We start from the raw sequence: 19,544 nt of genomic DNA on the forward strand, positions 1-19,544 counted from the left end.
ACGCCGACACCACACTGATCCCCAAACCGGGCAAGCCTGTTAAGGTTGAAAACTTACGACCCATCTCCCTAACATCCTGCATTGGTAAGCTCATGGAGCATGTACTCTTGCGGCGTCTGCAGCCCTTCCTCGAAGAAAAATCATTCTTTTCTAACTCTCAATTCGGATATCGGGCTCATCTGTCTGCCAAAGATGTGCTTTTACAATTGCGGGAGGAGGTCATAGGACCTCCTTCGTCCGCCCAAACGAGAGCACTCATAGCCTTAGACTTAAAAGGGGCATTCGATAATGTTGAACATGACCTCATCCTTCGCAATGTTGCACATTCACACTGTGGAATTCGTATGTACAACTATATCCGCGCATTTCTTCGAGATCGCACAGCCACCGTAGGAATGGGACCGCATCGATCCGGTACGATTCGCCTTGTAGGACGTGCGACACCCCAGGGCTCAGTTCTTTCCCCTACTTTATTCAATATCGCGCTCGCAGGGCTTTCCCGACTACTCGACCAGATCCCTGATGTCGCCCACGCTATTTATGCGGACGACATTACTATCTGGTCGACACGGGGTTCCGACGGAGCCATCCAGGACCGACTGCAGCAAGCAGTCGATACAGTTTCCGAGTACGCGAGAAAATGCGGCTTAAGATGTGCTCTGGAAAAGTCGGAGCTCATAATCATTCGCCCCCGGAGCCGTTCCTCTACTCCCCCTACACTCTAAGAACAGTTTACACCCTTTGGCTTGCCCCTTCTGCCACACAAGAATAATCGTCATCTGCCTTGATGCGTTTCCTTTCTTTATCGCTGCAAGCCCGGAACTTTCCAGTGACGAACGGCACACGCGTTATCAGAAGGGGCACTCCAAAGGGTGTAAACTGTTCTATGCTGATAACGCGCGTGCCATTCGTTACTGGAAAGTTCTGGGCTCGCAGCGATAAAGAAAGGAAACGCATCAAGGCAGATGACGATTATTTTTGTGTGGCAGAAGGGGCAAGCCAAAGGGTGTAAACTGTTCTTAGAGTGTATCACTGTGCACGTGGATGGCACACCGATACCACAGGTTAATCGTGCTCGTATCCTCGGCCTACACATTCAAGCGGATGGCAGGTCAAACTACACTGTTTCCCTTCTATCCAGACAGATTGAGCAAATTCTGGCCATGATCCGGAGGGTCTCCAACAGGCGCTCGGGCCTTCGAGAAGAGGACCTGCTGCGCTTGGTGGAGGCATGCGTGATCAGCCGCCTTACATACCATCTCCCATTTCAGGGGTTGACCCAAGCGCAACAACTTCGCATAGACGCAATGATTCGCAAAGCGACGAAGCTGGCCCATGGCCTCCCGAACTATACTTCCACACACCGTCTCCTTAACTTAGGGACACATAACACACTAGGAGAGCTGCTAGAGGCACATTGGGTCACCCATCGCCAGCGCCTCCTACTCACTCCTACTGGCCGCCATCTTCTCATACGGCTAGGATACTCTGTCCCACCCCTTGAGTCTGAAACCCGTCCAACGATCTTGTCGTCAGCGATACGCCAAGCACTAAGTATTCATCCATTGCCACGTAATATGCACCCCGAGCATGACAAAGGGCGGCGCAAAGCCCGTGTACGATGCATTGGCCGCATGCTTGCAAACATCCCGGAAACACACACTTTATACACGGACACATCACGCACTCAAGAGGGCTATACCTCGGTAGTTTTGGATGGCACCGAATCCCTGAGAGACTTTGCTGCAATGCGCGGAACAAATGCCGCTTACGGAGAAATTCTCGGTGTTGCTCTTGCAATTCGATACGCCATCCGTGTTTCTGAGGAAGTGTATATATTGACGGACTCGCAACAGGCATGCCGGGCGTTCCTATCAGGACATGGCATCCCGAGAGCGGCGCACGAAATTCTCAAACAGATCCCGCAAAATACACTAACCAAACCTCCCCGCATCCACTTACTCTGGACCCCTGGTCATACCTCGCTGCCGGGTAACGAACGCGCACATGCGGTTGCCCGAGAAATTTCCCTCCGGGCGACTCGGCGTGGTGAGGCGACTAGTTCAGAGGGGGGGGATCCCTTTCTCCGTTATAAAGACATACTCCGTCATTATACACGCATTCGTCGCACCCACGCCGCACCACCGCCGTCCTTCTCGCGAGAGGAAGCAGTGGCATTACGCCAGTTACAAACCACAACTTTTCCTAATCTTGTCTCTCTCAATAAATTCTACCCACACTGCTATGCAGATCGTTGCCCTGGCTGTGGCAGCTCGCCCACAATCTTCCACGTCACGATTGAGTGCACTGCAAACCTCTTTCCTCCCTTGCCAACTCTCCTTTACCCCCTACGCAACAAAGAGCTGTGGGACGATGCCCTCCGCGACGGACCTCCCGAAGTCCTCCGAGCAGTGATACAACGGGCTCGAAACATCGCCGGAATCATCTTAGGGACCCTGGACTGAGGGTTCCTCCCACACTGCTCTCGCCATTCCGATATTATTAATAAAGATGTTTTACTCTCTCTCTCTCTCTCTTCATTAACAGCGATCAAGACACCCCCACCGATACGAACATCGCGGTCATATCGATAAATAGCGTATTTCTTTTCACAGTCAAAGATTTCACTGCTTTGAACTTTTGCAGAAAGCCATGTTTCGGATAGAATAACAATCAGCGGAACAAGAATCAATATGAGCCGAGAGTGCCGCTCGCTTGTTGAGAACACTGCGCGAATTGCTAAAAAGAAGAGACACATCATTTGCGTGGCGGGAAGATAGCTACGCGGACGAATTGCTAGTATTGCTTCTTTATTTATTTATTTATTTATTTATTTATTTATTTATTTATTTATTTATTTATTTGTCACAATACCCACAGCGCCCGTAGGCATTACAGCGGGGGGAGGGGGGGAGAAGAGAAGGAAACAAAGAACCAATAAATAAAGCAGGCAAAAGAAAACATATACCCGGAATGCTTTCATACTCGCACATACACACCAAAACAAAAACACTATCTTACTACAGTGGGCGTATAGAGTTTGAAAATACATCATTTGATAGAATCATTGCGACAACGAATCGTAGCTTGTTCCATTGGCTTATGGTTCTGGGGAAAAATGACATTTTAAACGCTTCAGTTTTGCAGGCTATTTCTTTAACCTTATTTTCATGGTCCAGCCATTGAGAAACGTAATCAGGCTTGGAAAAATATTTCCCCGGATTTATACCTGTTCGAGAGTGGAATAAGTTATGAAAGAGTTTCAGTCTGAGATATTTCCTGCGTTGCTGCAGTGGCTCCCAACTGAGGCTTTCTTTTGCTCTTGAAACACTGAAATTCCTAGTGTAATTTGAATAAACAAATCGAACGGCTACGCTTTGAATTCTGTCTAAACTGTTCACGTCACGTGCCGTCCACGGAACCCACACTGCACACGCATAATCCAGAACAGATCGGACATTTGATTTGTACAATGATACCTTTGTCTCCAGTGGCAACTTTTTTTCATTTCTGCGCAGGAAACCTAGAATGCGGCATGCTTTAGATGTGATATGATCAATGTGACGGCTCCAAGAATGAACAGGTGTGAAATAAACGCCGAGATGTTTGTGCTCCTGAACCGATATTTTCATGGTTGAATTTAAAGAGTAACAGAAGTCATGAGGGGTTCTTTTCCTCGAGAAACACATATGAACGGTTTTTTTCATGTTAATGTGCATGTGCCGCTTGTTGCACCACTCATTTACCTTGTACAGGTCGTTTTGTAATACATTGCAGTCATGGGTAGTATGAATAGTCCTGTACAAAACACAATCATCGGCAAATAGCCTGATTTGCGATGAGATACCGGAGCAAATATCATTTATATAGATAAGAAATAAAAGTGGTCCTATGACTGATCCTTAATTGGGGCACTCCAGAGGACACATCAACTTCACTGGATGTTTTGCCATTAAGCACAACTTTTTGTTTTCTTAAATTTAAGTGTTCTTTTATCCAGTTAACAACCGTACTGTTTATATTATATATTTCCAATTTTTCTATAAGTAAAGAGTGAGGAACAACCATCAAACGCCTTCTTAAAATCTAGAAACAAACAGTCAACAGAAAAACCCTTATCCAAAGCTCCTGCTAAATCATGCGTCAGCTCAAGCAACTGTGTTGTACAGGAAAATCCACTGCGAAATCCATGCTGCTAGGGGCTCGGCAAAGAGTGCACGTTCATGTGGCTCATAACATTAATGTAAAGCACATGCTCAAGTATCTTACATGCAACGCTAGTAAGCGAGATAAGCCGGTAATTCAAAACACTACTTCGCGGTCCACCTTTATACACAGGGTGGGTTGCGACTACCATGTGACTCACGAGGGGAGTCAACTTCACAAACGTTATCAGTGAATGCGCACTAGATGTAGCGCTTTTTGTTGATGATAAGTTTGTTAAAGCGCAGCGAAAAAGGTTGGCCGCTAGATTTTCCATATTCAATTAGTTTTTTTCGTGACAGTCGTGTTGATCTGCAGCAGTCTTCGCCTACAGAGATGCCAGCTGTTTTCAGCTTAGCTTCCTGAGAAAGAACTAACTCTTTGGTTTTAAAAGACGCAAACTTGACGATAACTGGGCGTGTCCTTAGTTGCACAAAGGAAACCAGCCTGTGCGCTCTGTCGATCATATTATCGGTAACGTTCAAGATTAGATGACGCGACAGCACATCTTTAATACAGTCTTCGGACTGTGCCCACGTCTCGTTAGCATTGTCAGATATGCCATAAAATAATAAATTGTCCCTTCGAGACCGATCTTCCAATTCGTCGAGCCTTGAGTTGAGTACGGCACCTTTAGTTCTAACAGTTTCATGAACAAGGCGGTTAATTTCAGTTGGCGCCGACGCATTTTCAATAGATAATCAACAACAGATTCTAAGGTTACCAATCTTTCTGTAAGATCTGAAACTTTTTGCGTAAGTGCCCCTTGGTTTTCCTTTAACTCGGCCAAAGATTCCATTACTTCCGTATGACGCTTGTCAAATTTTGTTGACAAGGCAGTAATGGCATCAAGCAGTTCCTTGTGCGATTTGCTAGGGTCAGGCTGGGGAGGTCCGTGGTTTTATTCTACGTCACCGCTTAGCATCAGAAGTTTAACGACAAATATACAGTCGTTCAAGGTATCGCAAACAACACTTGGGCACGGGCAGAGCAAGAGACACCGGTTGCTTGAACGTTTACAATAAAGAGACGGCGCTGCACCAACCTGCATATGAAAGCAAAAGGGGATTTTGAGCAACAACATCGTCGCTGCTCTCCCGTGCCCACTGAAGGCGGGCAGCCGATGCAAGTCCTTTAAATCCCGGCGGCAAGATGCTGTCGGTGGCAGTGCTGATGCCGTGCTTGACCATGATGGGAATGTGGCACCAGGGCAAAGCTCGTATTGGACATAATCGTTCGCTGTCGCCGAAGGTATCAAGAGCGGTGATAACGGCAACGGCGTCGATGCAGGAGCAGTTGGTCCAACCGCAAGCGCAGGCGCGGATAGCCATCCGAAGAATAAGGCGATGAAATGCATATGAAAGGAGAAGGGGATTTTGAGCAACAACATCGTCGCTGCTCTCCCGTGCCCACTCCATTTCATATCATATCCATAAAGAAACCTATGAATTTTCTACTGTACTATATTTTTCTATTTTTTCTGATTCATTTTGAATTTCGTCCCCGGTCGTCTCAGTGATTTCTAAATAATTGTAATTATTCCAGAAACTTCAGTAACTCAACGTGTAACTAAACTTATGCTGTGGTATCATATCTATAATAAAACCCATAAGTTTTATCCTGTACTGTTCTATTTTTTCTAATTTATTTTAAATTTCGTCCCCGGTCGTCTCAGTGATTTCTAAATAATTCTAATTATTCCAGACACTTCAGTAACTCAACGTGTAACTAAACTTATGCTGTGGTATCATATCTATAATGAAAGCCATAAGTTTTATACTGTACTGTTCTATTTTTTCTGATTTATTTTGAATTTCGTCTCCGGTCTCAGGAGATTATTCGGAAGTGCTGCGCAAGAAACGAGAGTGTCACTGGATGCTCGTGCCACTAAATAATCACCCAACGATTACGATATTCCCTAATGCGAAATTTGAGCGCAGCTCTATACGTGTTTTCATTTCGCGATATACTGGCGGGAGTGGACAATCAGTTTTGCGTGACACGTTGCAAACGGAGCAAAGTGTGGCGTGACTGCCTCGCTAATCGGGAGACCGCGAGAGTCAGCGCGTGGGTGACGCGTACGTGGGCGCGATTCACAGCAGCTGCCGCAGGCAGACCTCCGCTCATGCAGCGCTTTGTTTCCACACGTGGTATCGGTGCCGTCATCGGCGAAGAGACGACGCGCGCTACTCTGGCGTCATCTCGTAGCCATCGTCGCCGCAAAGCCCGTCTTGCGCGGCGTTACGCTTTTCTTCTCACGCTTTCGCCATTGGCGGCGAGAATTTGGAGTGGCGTCCTCTCGCGAGTGACGTCACGGCGAGGACGCCGCTCGCTACTGCTCGCTCGGCTGCCGCGCGCGCTCGTTCCCTTCGTGTATGCTTGAAACATTGGTGGCTGGAGCCGCACTTATTGAAGCGTATGACGGCTTCTTTCTGCGTCGATGCCTGAACCACAGTTTCTGCTTCAAAAGCGCGTGAGTCGAGGAAATTTGCGGCTTGAATATCGCAAGCTATGTAGCGTTGACGAGGTCTACTGGTTCTACAATGCATATATGGGTCGTGTCTTTCCATAAATTTTGCGTACAAAAAATGTCTGCAAATTTAACAAGCAAAGTTGTGCATGATGCTTCACTGAACACTTAACATTCCCTTAGTATTTAGCTATGAGAGACATTGCATTTTACATGGAACAAAAATCTTGGTAATTGGCGTCAACATGGTATCCGTGTTAGAAAGACACTGCCCAGCGAAGCTATCATCATGATTCTTATTACTCTGGTAAGTTGTTCTAGTCAAATGTGGCCATTTATTAATGCATAGGAGAAAGAGTTAGGCGCGCATTTCTTATGAAAAAGTTTGCTGCTACTTTCACCCTCCTCTGAAACAGGCCTCCAAAAAACGAATTGCTCATGGCTGCTAACATGACGGCGCGTCGTGTAGAGTATTTGCATAGTTAATTCACAACTACCATAGTAGCAATCACGTGAGAGAAAAGCTACGTGCTTAAGATCGAGAGCCAATCAATTGCAAGCGATGAAATGTTTCATGGTGGCCCTCAGTAGCCTTTATCGACAATATGGCACATCCCTCACGCAACGGTAGCAACCGACTCTTGGTATGGCGAGGCACGCATTGTTCGAAAAACCCATCAGTCCACTACAACTTCGACTTGAAACCATAAAGCATTTTTTTACAGCGCCGATTTGAATGCGTAAAGTATTCTCAAGGTACTACAGCGCAGCTTACATTGCCTAGGAAAGGAAAATTCAAGCACCTTCTGCCAGCGCTGTTTAATTATACAAACGGAGAACTCTTCGCGCCGTCGGTACATAAAAGAGAACCTCGCAAACCTTCATAAAGAAAACACCACAAGCCTTACTTATCTCACTTGATTTTTCACCCTCCACCGGGGAATTATGATATCTTCAATATGTCCCCACATTACTAATCGTTGACGCTTCGTCTTCTTGCTGGCAGCAGCCATACGGTCCAAAAAGATGGCCACGGTTTCACACGCCACAAGTCATTGTATCACAATCGTTTTTGAATCCGTTAGACGTAAATATAAATGATGTAATCACGGAAAACAGCATCTCAAATTCACTAGTTATTACTTATGATGACCTATACCTAAATAATGCAAAGCAGCTTCCCTCGCCTATTCTTAACGGCTTACTCCAGGACCACTTGGATCAACTTGGAGCAACCAAGACTGTTGCGATACCGTATATACATGGTGTGTCCCATCGCATCAAGAAAGCCGCAGGCCGGGCTGGTATAAAGGTCGTGTTCACTGCGCCTAACAAGTTGGGAAGGATGTGCAAAAAAAAAAAAAAAACGAAAGCCGGAGTACACCTGCACCGTGCAATAAGCAACATGTCGCCAAGCCTGTACATTGCAGTACCAATGTAGTGTATTCCATTCCTACCACTTGCGGCTGCACTTACATAGGGCAAACAGGATGCTGTATTAATGAACGTTTGTGCGAGCATGCTCACTGTGTCAAGATTAAGACTGGCAGTAATCTGGCTGTTCATTGTGCCAAGTGTGGCTGTACTCCACTCCTTGACCACACACGTGTGTTGAAAAGGTACAGCAATCAGATGACCAGAGAAATCTTTGAGGCATTTTCAATGTGTCAGTTAGGAGCCACCTGTGTTAGTTCCCCTTCTATTGCACTTTGTGATAAAGAACTTCAGTTCCTTAGAAGTTAAGCAGTTTGGCCTGTGTCCACCATGTTATGGTTTCTTTTATATTGTTTAATGTCATTGACGCATGCGCAGCAGTAGTTGACCGACAATGACTCGTTTTCCCCTCCCCTTCTTTCACTCTCTTTATGCCTGTTGCAAATTGTATATATTTGCGCAGGCTCCAATAAAGTTGTTGTTGGCAGTCAGCGCTCATCCTGTGTCCTCCCTTGTCCATGTTATTTGCGCTGTTTTAAATATCAATGATCCGTACCAACTAGCTCGCACCCAAACCCTTCTGACCCTTGCTATTATACTGCCTAATGTCCTACCTAGGTTAAAAAAGAAAAAAACTCTATGAACTCCTACAAACAAATTTTCTGATCCCCTATTGTGAACTTTGCTTTTCTATGTCTCCGTTTTTTGTTGTTTCCCTACTTTTCTTCCACCAATCTTCCCATCGCCTCTTACTAACCTCAACTGCGGACATGTTTACTTTTCTACTGCTCTCATTGGACTCAAGAGCCTCAAGGAGGCCAGTGGCGCCTAAATCTACCGATGGGCCTTCACATTCTAATAAAACATGCTCCATCGTTTCCCTAGCTTTACCGCAGCAAGCATGTGCTTCTTCTTCCTTCTTCAAATCTCGCTTTATAGGTGCGTGTTCCAAGGCATCCCGATCTTGCTTCAAGAAGTAATGAGCTTCCCTTTGAGTTATCGTAAATGTTTTCTTTCCTGATTTCATTTTTTCCTCTTATGTAGTTACTCATGGTAGGTTTCTTTTCCATTGCCGCCACATATGAGATTATTTCAGCCTCTGTTACTTTCCACTTGACCTTCTTTGTTGCAGTGTTGCCCACCCTACAGGCCGCATACTTGTTGGTAAGCTTCCTAGTTTTTTTCCTCCACTGTGAATCAATGTTTTTCCTGTACAGATACCGCAACACTCTCCCAGCCCATTTACTTTCTTCCACATTCCTTAGTCGTTCTGCATAATCAATTTTACTGTGAGCTTCCGTCACTTCAAAACTAGTCCAGCCCATATAACCCTGCACAGCTTCATTTGTAGTCTTCCCGTGAGCGCCCAATGCGAGGCGACCCACTGACCTTTGGTTCCCGTCGAGTGCTGATTGTACCCCTGATTTAAAGCAAACAACTGCATTTCCAAAAGTAAGTCCTGGAACCCATTACACCTTTACACATACCTCGGAGCACTTCGTCCCCATAGCGCTCTGTGCTTCCATTATGGCTGCATTTCTCTTCCCCTTCCCTGTTATTGTTCTTCCATGTTTCCATATATCTATTGCCCTTGTTTATCTATATACCAAGGTATTTACATTCTCTTACCCGAGGCATTTCCTGGCCCTGTATTGCCACTGTCTATTCACTGTTTTCATTGAATGCCATAACACCTGATTTTATAACACTAAATTGTAAACCTAAATTGTTGCCTTCCTTTCCACAGATATTAGCCAGACGTTGCAAATCACTTTGCTTATTAGCTAGCAACACAATGTCGTCCGCATAAAATAAACCTGGAAGCTGCTGCTCTACTACTGTACCCGCCTGTTTGTATGAGAGATTAAACCCGATATTGCTTCCTTCTAGCGCCCTCTCCATCTTCACAATGTACAGTGCTCACGGAATGAAACGCGTCAATTTAGGGCTAAATAATGCGCATACTTTCGTTTTTACCGGCTGCAGTTCGTGTTGCATCGACGTAATCCTGGCGCGTACACTTACATCGGACTCATCGGCACCTTTGGTGACCAAATTCCTAGCGACATGACATGGTTTTCTCGCGTACTTTGCACATATGCAAGGCTCTACTAAATGCTGCGTGTCGCGTTTCATTCCGTGAACACTGTACATCATAAAGAGCAATGGAGATAAAGGACACCCCTGCCTCAGTCCCTTGTTGATATGAAATTTATCCTCGCTCCTCATCCCTTCCCATTCAACACAAACGGTATTTTCTAAGTAAATCTCTCTCAAAAGTTGTAGACACTCATCACCTAAACGTTCCCCTTCTAAAATATCCCACAAAATCTTGCGGTCTATGTTGTCATAGGCTCCTGTAATCTCTAAAAAGGCCACATATAACGGTCTGCTTTCTACTCTTGATATTTCAATACACTGAGTAAGAACAAATAAGTTATCATCCAAACATCTGCCTATTCTGAAGCCATCGTGAAGTTCTCCCAAAATGCCATTATTCTCTGTCCATGCTTGCGGCTTTGATTGCCTGCATTGCTAACCTGTATATTACCGATGTAATGGTCAACGGTCTATACGAAGGAATTCTATCTTTCTCCCCTTTATCTTTATAAATTAAATTCATTCTGCTTTGTCGCCAGCAGTCTGGTATTCGTCTATCTTTTAAAGCTTTTCCACTGCTTTCACTAGAGTTTCCTTACTTCTTGGTCCTAGTTCATTAATCAGCCTAACAGGAACCTCGTCTAGCCCTGTGGCTGTGCGCTTAGGAATTTTCTCTTTGGCTTTCTTCCAGTTGAAATTTGTCAGCACCAGCTCCTTTCCCACCTGACTCTCTTTCATGCTCTTTTTTTCTTCAAATACAACCTCGTCCTTGCCTTGGAAAGATTCGGCTGTGACTTTTTGGATGTAATTTATTGCCGCTTCTCCTTCCAGTCTGTTTTCATCTTCGTCTAGGATATGTTGTTGTATTGTTGTTGACTTCCTGCATAATAATTTTATGTGGTTCCAAAATATTCTAGGTGCGGCCTTCTTTTTCCCACGTATTTCTGACAACCAACATTCAATTTCACCTTTTAACTTTGCTTGCACCAGTACATGAACCATAGACTTTTTCTCCCGGTATATTTCCCATTTACTGGTTACTTCATCCTGCGGCAACTGCACCTTCTTTGCCTGCCTGTGCTCTCGGGAGGCTTCCTGTCGTTCAGCGATCGCTTCTCATATCTCCTTGTTCCACCAGCTTTTCGGTTTCTTTTTTACTTTCCAACGAACATGTCTGTATTTCTGTCGCTATTACACTTAGGAGCTCACTATATTCCCACTCCTGGCCATTTGCCAAGTTCTTCCTCTGCTGACTCTAGTGACTACATTTGTTATTTGTTCAGCGTTCAAATTTGGACTGGCCATTTTGCACTCCTTGCTCTCTTTCCCAACTACATACTCCATTTTCAACATGATGCGTTTATGGTCACTCCCTGTGCTGCTATAACCCTTCCTCATCAATTACCATTTCTCTCAACTTATCATGAATTCCTTCTGTCATCAGATAGTAATCAATGGTGGAATGCCGGTTTCCCACTTCTCACGTGATCTGCCCTTCACACTTAGGCCCTGTATTCATGATAACGAGGCTATGTTGCTCACGAAGGTCTAGCATTGACTTCCCGTTGTTGTCAGTATAGCCATCTAAATCCTGTATGTGGGAATTCATGTCATCCAATAGGATAATTTCAGCACCATTCCAGAAACCCTTAATATCAGCACTTATGCATTCCACTAACCCTTTATTCTTCTCTGTGCAATTATTTCCGGTCCACAAATACGTAACACCCAGCCAAGTTTTTTTCCCTCTCACCGTACCTGATAACCAAAGATGCTCTTGACATTTTGAATTTAGTCTTTTCCATTTGGCTCCCTGATGGATGAGCATTCTGACTACCCCTCCCTTCCTTTCCGACTTAGTTCTGTTGCACCCTTCCCAAACATAATGCTCAATCACTGGCGGCTTTTCCGAGTCTCTAAGGTGCGTTTTTATAACCACATACACCCCTATTTGTTCTCTGTGTAACTGCTCCTCAATCTCTGCCCACTTTTCCTTTCTTCTGCCGCCCTGCATGTTTATGCTCGCCATGGCTGCATATGTAGCCGTGGCGAGCTCTCTTCTTTCCTTTCCTCCTTTTTCTGTTATTGACGGTGACGCTATACTGAGGTCCCCTTAGGGGACCTTTTTGATTACTACCTACTCTGGCCTCTCCTGAGTGCCCGTGGGCTCCTTAAAAAACAGGTGTGGTAGCGCCACCTGGTCGAGATTGTGAGGCCTACGCCCCATCCTCAGCGGCCCCACCCCACGAACCACCCTGGTTCCAGCTTTGTGAAGACCCCACTACCCCTCGGTGCCCTGGAGATCCTGCACCACATAGTTGTTATCTCAGGTGTTCTCCGAAGGCCTCCATTTGCCAGTTACATGTGTCCTTCTGAAGCAGCGCTCGCTGCCTGAAAGTCCAACGTACGTGCCGGAATTGTCGGACATTCCGTTTCGGTTGGACATTCAGTCTCATTGGACTTGCGTCTCAGTTCCCTTCCCATGTATTTTGATAGCAGCCCCTGAGCTAGATCTTCCTCTTAGTGCTAATCGCATCAACGTTGACATTCATCGTCAATTGGCTGCTGTCAGAATTGTCTCATATCTTAACGTTTTGCATGATTCCCGCTTCTTCAGTTCAAATAAGGGTTCAATGCAGGAGCCTTCGCTGATCAAAAAGACCAAGTAGTTGTGAAGTTACGATCCAGTTCTTATTGCAATAGCAATTATATGGACACCCCGGGTGAATCGTCGCCGATGTGATGTCCCGTATAAAGTCCAAGTGCGATAAGATCGCAGCTACGTGCCGCATCTTGTATCTGCGAGTGAAAGCGTGCGCGGGTGAGCCGAGAAGAATGGTGGCTTTATTTCGCGCGCACGAGGGAGGGAGGCGGGGAGGAACCGCAAGGTCTTCAGTCGCGAATAAGGCAGCAGGCGGGAAGGCGGAATTCTACTCCAGTTGCGTATGGCATGGCTGAGCGGGGCTGCGCGGGCACCATCTTGAATGTAATCTGCCTTGGGTACAGAGTCTAGACAAGGCGAGGGCTGATAATTTTATCTATGCCGTTTTCTTGCTGCTTAGTTCGTGTTGAAGCGAGAGTCAGCACGAAGGGCAATTCGATCGCTGCTGCTGCCACTCTTCCTCACGGCGGCATTCTGGCAGAGTGTCTGTGGTGATCGAGTGAGATATGTTCATGTTTGCCTGTGCGAGCAACACCATGCTTGTTAATAGTTATTAAGCGAATATTTAAAAGTTTATGTGGCCAATAATACGACGATCCTCGCTTTGTACAGCGGTCTAATAATTTGCTGTCGCAACCGAGACAGTGCGGCATTTCTTTTTTAATCTCTCAATTTTCAGTATAATTGTTTTTGTAATTTGAATAAAGGTTCGATGCAGACAGTACTCCTCATTAGTCTACCACAATGCTGTTTTTCTAGCCCAAGTAGTTGTAAAGTGACAATGCAGTGTTTTTTTTTCTTTTTTTTTTGCATATCTGGAATGTTTATATATTATCTTGAGTTTGAATAGAGTTTGTACAATGGTAGTGCACTGCTGATAGCTATAGCGTGAATATTATTTCCATGTAAATTATATGGACACTCTAGGCGAGTTTCCACCACCAACCACCACCACCACAGAGTTCCACCACCACCACGGTGGAACACGAGTTTCCACCGTTGACGTGTCGAGTTTCCATGTTCGCAAGGTAGGAAGGTGAGGAGGATGCATGCCGTCTGCTCACGTGAGCGATGGGGGGGGGGGGGGTAGATGTGTGCATGCTAGGACGGAGGGGGTGGGGAGGGGGGAAGGCTAGTGGTGCGTATCCTCTTCTACTCCAGCTGTGGCGGCTGAGCGCGGCTGCGTGCATCTCATCTTGGAGGCAATCTGCGCTGGGTTAGTGTCGTTATGTTAGCTATGTCGCTATGTTAGTGGCCATTGACATGGTCTTCCATAGACTTCTGTCCAGCACACAAGCTCTGCATTAAAAATGCATGGAGGAAGCAGCACCACATACACAACAATGGCCTGCTGAGTGTGTTTTATTCAATTCCTGGCGACACATACGGCATACATTTCAAACTCTCACTCGTGGACAAGCAGGTTGGCTTGGTGCCATCAACCATGCACAGCAAGATGTGCTTTGTACCCAGAGGCTTCGCACACAGCGGACAGTTTGGCAGGCACACATACCAGTTCCACACATGTACGACTCTGGTAGCTTCTGATTAAGCTGGGTCTTTGGAAGTCCCACAGTGGCTGCCACCACAGTTATGGACACTGTGGGATGTGATTGCATTGCTGAGCCAAGGATAAGGCAATGCATGCATCTGGACTCGAGAGGAACACATGATGGACAACAAACACTGAGCCTTCTGGAGTCCCGGCATAATCAAAGCAGATCTGCATACATGCACACACACACTTGAGACTAACTCTAAATTCCTAGTGAAAAGCACACGTGGGAAAAAATGTGTGTGGGCAACGTGTCACTGCCTATTGTATACCAAACTCAACTCTACTATGTCTTTGGTGCCACTTTGATATATCAAGTTGACAGCACCGTTGCTATGAGGCGCTGCTTCATGAAAAAATGTATGCGAGGACTGAACTAACACACACTGCACATCATTCAGGTTTCACTCAGACTCTAACCTCCAAAGCTGCGAGAGGCCCTTTGCAAGGCGCTGTACAAACAAAGCATTGACAAGTGGAGGGCTACATGCTCTACTCCACGAAGATGCAGCACAGGCAAAACGGCAGTGCTTTTCAATGTCACAGCTTCATGGGGAGCACAAACTCGCAAGGGCTTTGGAGGCGCAGAAGCCAAGTTTCAAAAGCTACAGCTGCATCACTACACCTGCATCACTACGCTGCCTTTTTTTTTTTTTCTGCATGCTAGTTCACTAACAACGAGCAAATAAATGACAACTGCTGCTGAAAACACAACAGATATCTGCTTTGCAAGCTGCAGCAGAGAGGTCCAGCACAGGGGCTCATGGTAGAACTGGTACACACTCAACCCCACCCCCTTCCCCCTCTCCACATAAAAAACAACCAAAGCTGCCATGAACGTCACAAATTGACACATGTGAAACTTCATTAGTTTCCTGTTTCCTAGTAATAGTCTCAAATTTGTTTCACAATTGGCAGGTATGGCCCGTGAATAGTCTCAGTGCCTGACAAATCAGAGCCCTATTTCTATAACAAAGCTCCAATAACTTGTGAATGCACTCTATGCATTGTGCATTTTCTATGCACTAGAATTCTACGCATCATGAAGCAAGTCTAATGCCAAATTGGGAGCAAAAAAAAGGGCTGGCACAAGCGCAAATATACCTACTTTGCATGCACCAATCCAGAACATGCAACTTGCTGCAGTTGCAGATTATTCGGTGCATTTGTTGAAGGAGCATGAAGAAACTTTTCAATGTAGGTGATTTTTTCAGGAAGAAATCACTGCAACATTCTAGTGCGGCCAAAACAGAGTGCACAACACAGCTGTGCTGCTGACATGTGACTAGTGTGTCGAGTGAGACTTTCAACCCCCGCATTCGTACATACACAGTCAGATTTTAAAAAGCAGGCAGGGCTAGCTTGTGCCTATTAGTGCTTTTTCCATTAAACCAGGCAAGTTCAAAAGCTTAAGGCTCCTCTTCAAAGAATTTTATTGTTGCTTATTCAGTATCTGACGATGTCATGACTAGCATAAAGAAGCAGTAACACATACACCTTGCTAAACACGTACTATATCCACTCTCAGGGGCAATGGATAAAAAGGCATACTAAGGCATCGCAAATAGAATGGAGTCAGCTTAGACAAAATGACGATGTAGTCAATGTTAGTGTGCCTACTAGGCACCACAGATATCCATAAGAATATGGTGCCTTGACACTACATTAAAATAAATTACTCTCAATTTGAAGACTGTCAGAGCCCCACTAGCTTCTATCATGCTCTCTAAAAATTATGCCCCTGAGTGCAGACACAATGTACCTAATGGACCATGTTTAACCCAGTTACATATCAATGCTTACATATACAAACACTGGCTTACACTGAAAAAAATCCTATTTGCTAATCACTGGCTAAACAAACAATTACACAAATTTACATGACAAAAACAACACAAACAATGCCAGCCAGATTAATGAAATGATGGCAGATACATGACAATTTCTGCCAGCACATATTCTTTTAAGTGTATCTTCAGATATAGTGTCAACAAGTGAGTCAAATTGGCAATTAGCTGGAGTATGCCGGTAAACGTGCACATTTACCTGGGGCCGTGCTACTGAATGCTAAACCAACGAGTCAACAGCATATTCAGTAAGGCATGGTCGGTTTGGGGAAGCAGGTGACATTCGCACACAGCATTAACGTTATGCGACAGTTTTGCGAGCTCACTTGAAGCAAACATGGCCTGCAAAGGGACAAGATTAGGCAAGTTGTCAGGTGCCGCAACACAACAGCACACCCTACCCGCAAAGCGCAGCGGAATGTTTTTAAAATGCCAACTTTCCTGCCTTGCAGTATGCTCCTCTGCCACTGCAGCACTTACACTCTCCCCACTTTCTTACAGTCACACAGTGCCCCAGAACATCAAAGTGGCTGCATATTATGATGCACGAGAATACACTAACCACATGACCAGGGCCTTAACGCACAAACAATTGACCAATGCATATACAGGAGCTGACTAGATCGTCATGAAATGCCTTGTTTAGACTGACCCAATTTCAACCTGAACCAGCCACTGGCTTGTGTTCAGAAACAGTGCCGTCTTCAAAGCAAGAACAAAAAACGGTGATGGCAAAAGTACAATGCAATGTTGCATGCAAAATTGCCCATGACCATAGAGCCCAAAGACAAATTACCCAGAATATGGAGATTCAAAAAGCAATATATATATTTTTTTCATCACTGTCCAGTTATGCTTACACAGCTAAGCTAAGCACTCCAGCTGTCTTTTTAGTTTGGTATCCTTGTCTTAACCCCTCTAGGCAAAATACTGCTACTGATACAATCATAATTTAAACTTTTGCTTAGTTTTTAAAACCAGTCAAAGTATTTCAGTCCTGTAATGAATGCTTTTAAATCTGAGCTTGTTCTCGCCATTCATGATTCAAGGTGACCAAAAGCTGATGCATCCAGTTATGGATAGCGCAGATTTAGCAGTGCAGTTTGAAGCTGTCAACTGCAAATGTCAAACCTTACCTCAAAAAGCCAATGTTTGCATCTTGCTGCCCATGAAATACGAAAACAAATGTTCCAAGCCTGTGAGGCAACTGCTTTGCATGCTAGAATGCTAATGACAAGCATGACTAAGGGTATTCAGCATGAAGGTCTGTGTTAGTTGAGAGCTGCCAGCCATATACAAAAGTTCTCAGGAAGAGGCCCAACAAAGGTGACAAAACAGTATGAATTGAGCTTCTTGTTCTGAAGCTCACTCTCCTAAAATTACACAGTGTTGGCATTCACCACTAGGCAATCTTGGTGCTAAGATATGCCACCACAACCACTACTAGTAGTATGCCGCATATCACAAGGTGGCACTGACAACAGACATCACCACCACTATTAGTGCACCCTATGGGCCGTGAAATGCTTAAAAGCTGACACACTATTCAGAGCCAGAAACACAGGAAAACACCTTTGCCCAAAAGAGAGTAGCAAAATGTGTGAGCGACCGCAATGTCTGCAACGTCAATCTCCATTTAGGCTAAAGGACACTTCTGGCCGTAGCACAATCCTAGTGTACTCCTTCAAACGAGCATAGACAAATTACAAGTGGGTGGAGACAAGCGGCTGTTGCTGCTACTGCTAGATGCTGCCTCAAAGGACAAGCACAATTTGGTAGTTTTGGTAGTTTTGTCAGCAGTGGAAAGTGATCTGCACTGTTGTGGGAGCATTCAGGTTACCAGCACTAAACAATTAATTGCATAGTGGACGCAGGGCTGGACAGTGCACGCTTAGCAGGCAGTCTGCAAACTATGGCCAGACATAACGTGCTGCTGCGTGGGAGCCTCCTTGGCAGTGGCGAAGAAACCAAAAGCAGTTTCGTGGGTAGTCAATGATTCAGAAGAGCGGAAGCTGCAAGAGCACCTGGTCCTCTGCGACACGTCTGCAACTGAGGCATGCAGGACAGAAGAGATCCGTAGCATGACAGCAGGGACTCTTCAAGCCACTGCTGAAGATCCAATTCACAACTGAAGAGTTCCTGCATATGCATGCAATGCAACATAAAATTGCTGAAAATATGAAGAGAAAGCGGCGCCAGCAAGTTGGGTGTAAGACTGTGCCTGAACAAATTCATGCAAAGCCTAGAGTGGAGTGTGAGCCACCAATGAAACCGAGTGAACAATAACCCAAGAGTTCCTCGCTGGCTCTGTTGAAGAGGAGAAGAATGCACAGTTCACAGCGTGTCCATCTGCTCCAGGCTGGGGTCCCAGGAGGCGTGGTGGCTCGCACTGGCATGGTCGCCTGCACCGTACAGATGACTAGATGGGTTGGCAGCACGGCCACTTGCCTCCCAGGCACGGCCCGTCCACGGGCATGGCACATCGCCCAGTGAACCGCCGCCACAGGCTGCCAGTGGTGGCCGTGGTGGGGTGGGACGCCAAGCTCGTGCCCAGCGGGGCCGCCGCTGCAAGGGCTTGCTCTGGCTCCACAGTGTCAGTGGAAGCACCTCAGGAGTTGGCGGTGGCAGCCGCCGGTCGCTGCCAAACAGCTCATCGCGGGGCCCACTGCCCATCAGCGTTGTGGTGGCGACAACAGAGGCCACTGGTCCTGCCGGTGATGTCACGAGACCATCCGAGGCACGGCGGCCTTCACGGAAGTCGCCTGCCGACCGGTGCGGTCCCTCGGCACCACGACATGGCTCGAGGCAGGCTGGCGGAGGTGGTGTGCATGGTGGAGCATCAGACAGGCTCAGCATCTGAGTAAGACTGCACAGTGGCGGGCTGTCCCTGTGCTCGGGCCGGGGTGGTGTGCCGGGCGGGTCCAGGTCTTCCTCAACGCCTTCATCGATGGAGCCCGTGGCTGGCGGTGCGGCAGTGTGCCAGCCCTTGAGCAGCGCCGTAGCTGGTATGCGGCATGTGGCCAGGTTGCCATCTGTCGTCTGGCAGAAGGCATGCCCGCGCACACTGTCGATGGTTGGGTGAGCGGCCAGTGCGGCTTGCATGTGTAGCACGGCAGCAGTGGGCTCGTGGCGCAGCGTCTGCTCAGCCACTGTGCTGGGCCGCCGGCTGGCATCACCCGCAGCCATGGCGGCACCTGCAAGCCGTCGCGCCCTCTCCAGGAGCAAGAAGTAGATGGCCGAGTGGTGGTCAAAGCGCTCTTGCACCAGTGACTG

The 19,544-nt window shown here is 46.4% G+C and overlaps 1 protein-coding gene across 1 annotated transcript in view; it reads right to left on the bottom strand.

Annotated features, from left to right (window-relative positions):
- Window positions 1-14,215: 14,215 nt before the first annotated feature.
- LOC142582250 (serine/threonine-protein kinase SIK2-like) overlaps window positions 14,216-19,544 on the bottom strand; it is a 31,954-nt gene continuing 26,625 nt past the window's right edge. The window contains exon 9 of the mRNA XM_075691721.1: window positions 14,216-19,541. Coding sequence (XP_075547836.1) covers window positions 18,606-19,541 — 936 coding nt within the window. The 3' untranslated portion in view covers window positions 14,216-18,605. The remainder of the gene's footprint in view (window positions 19,542-19,544) is intronic.

This window comes from Dermacentor variabilis, chromosome 5 (assembly GCF_050947875.1).
Source record: "Dermacentor variabilis isolate Ectoservices chromosome 5, ASM5094787v1, whole genome shotgun sequence".
Classification (NCBI taxonomy): domain Eukaryota; kingdom Metazoa; phylum Arthropoda; class Arachnida; order Ixodida; family Ixodidae; genus Dermacentor; species Dermacentor variabilis.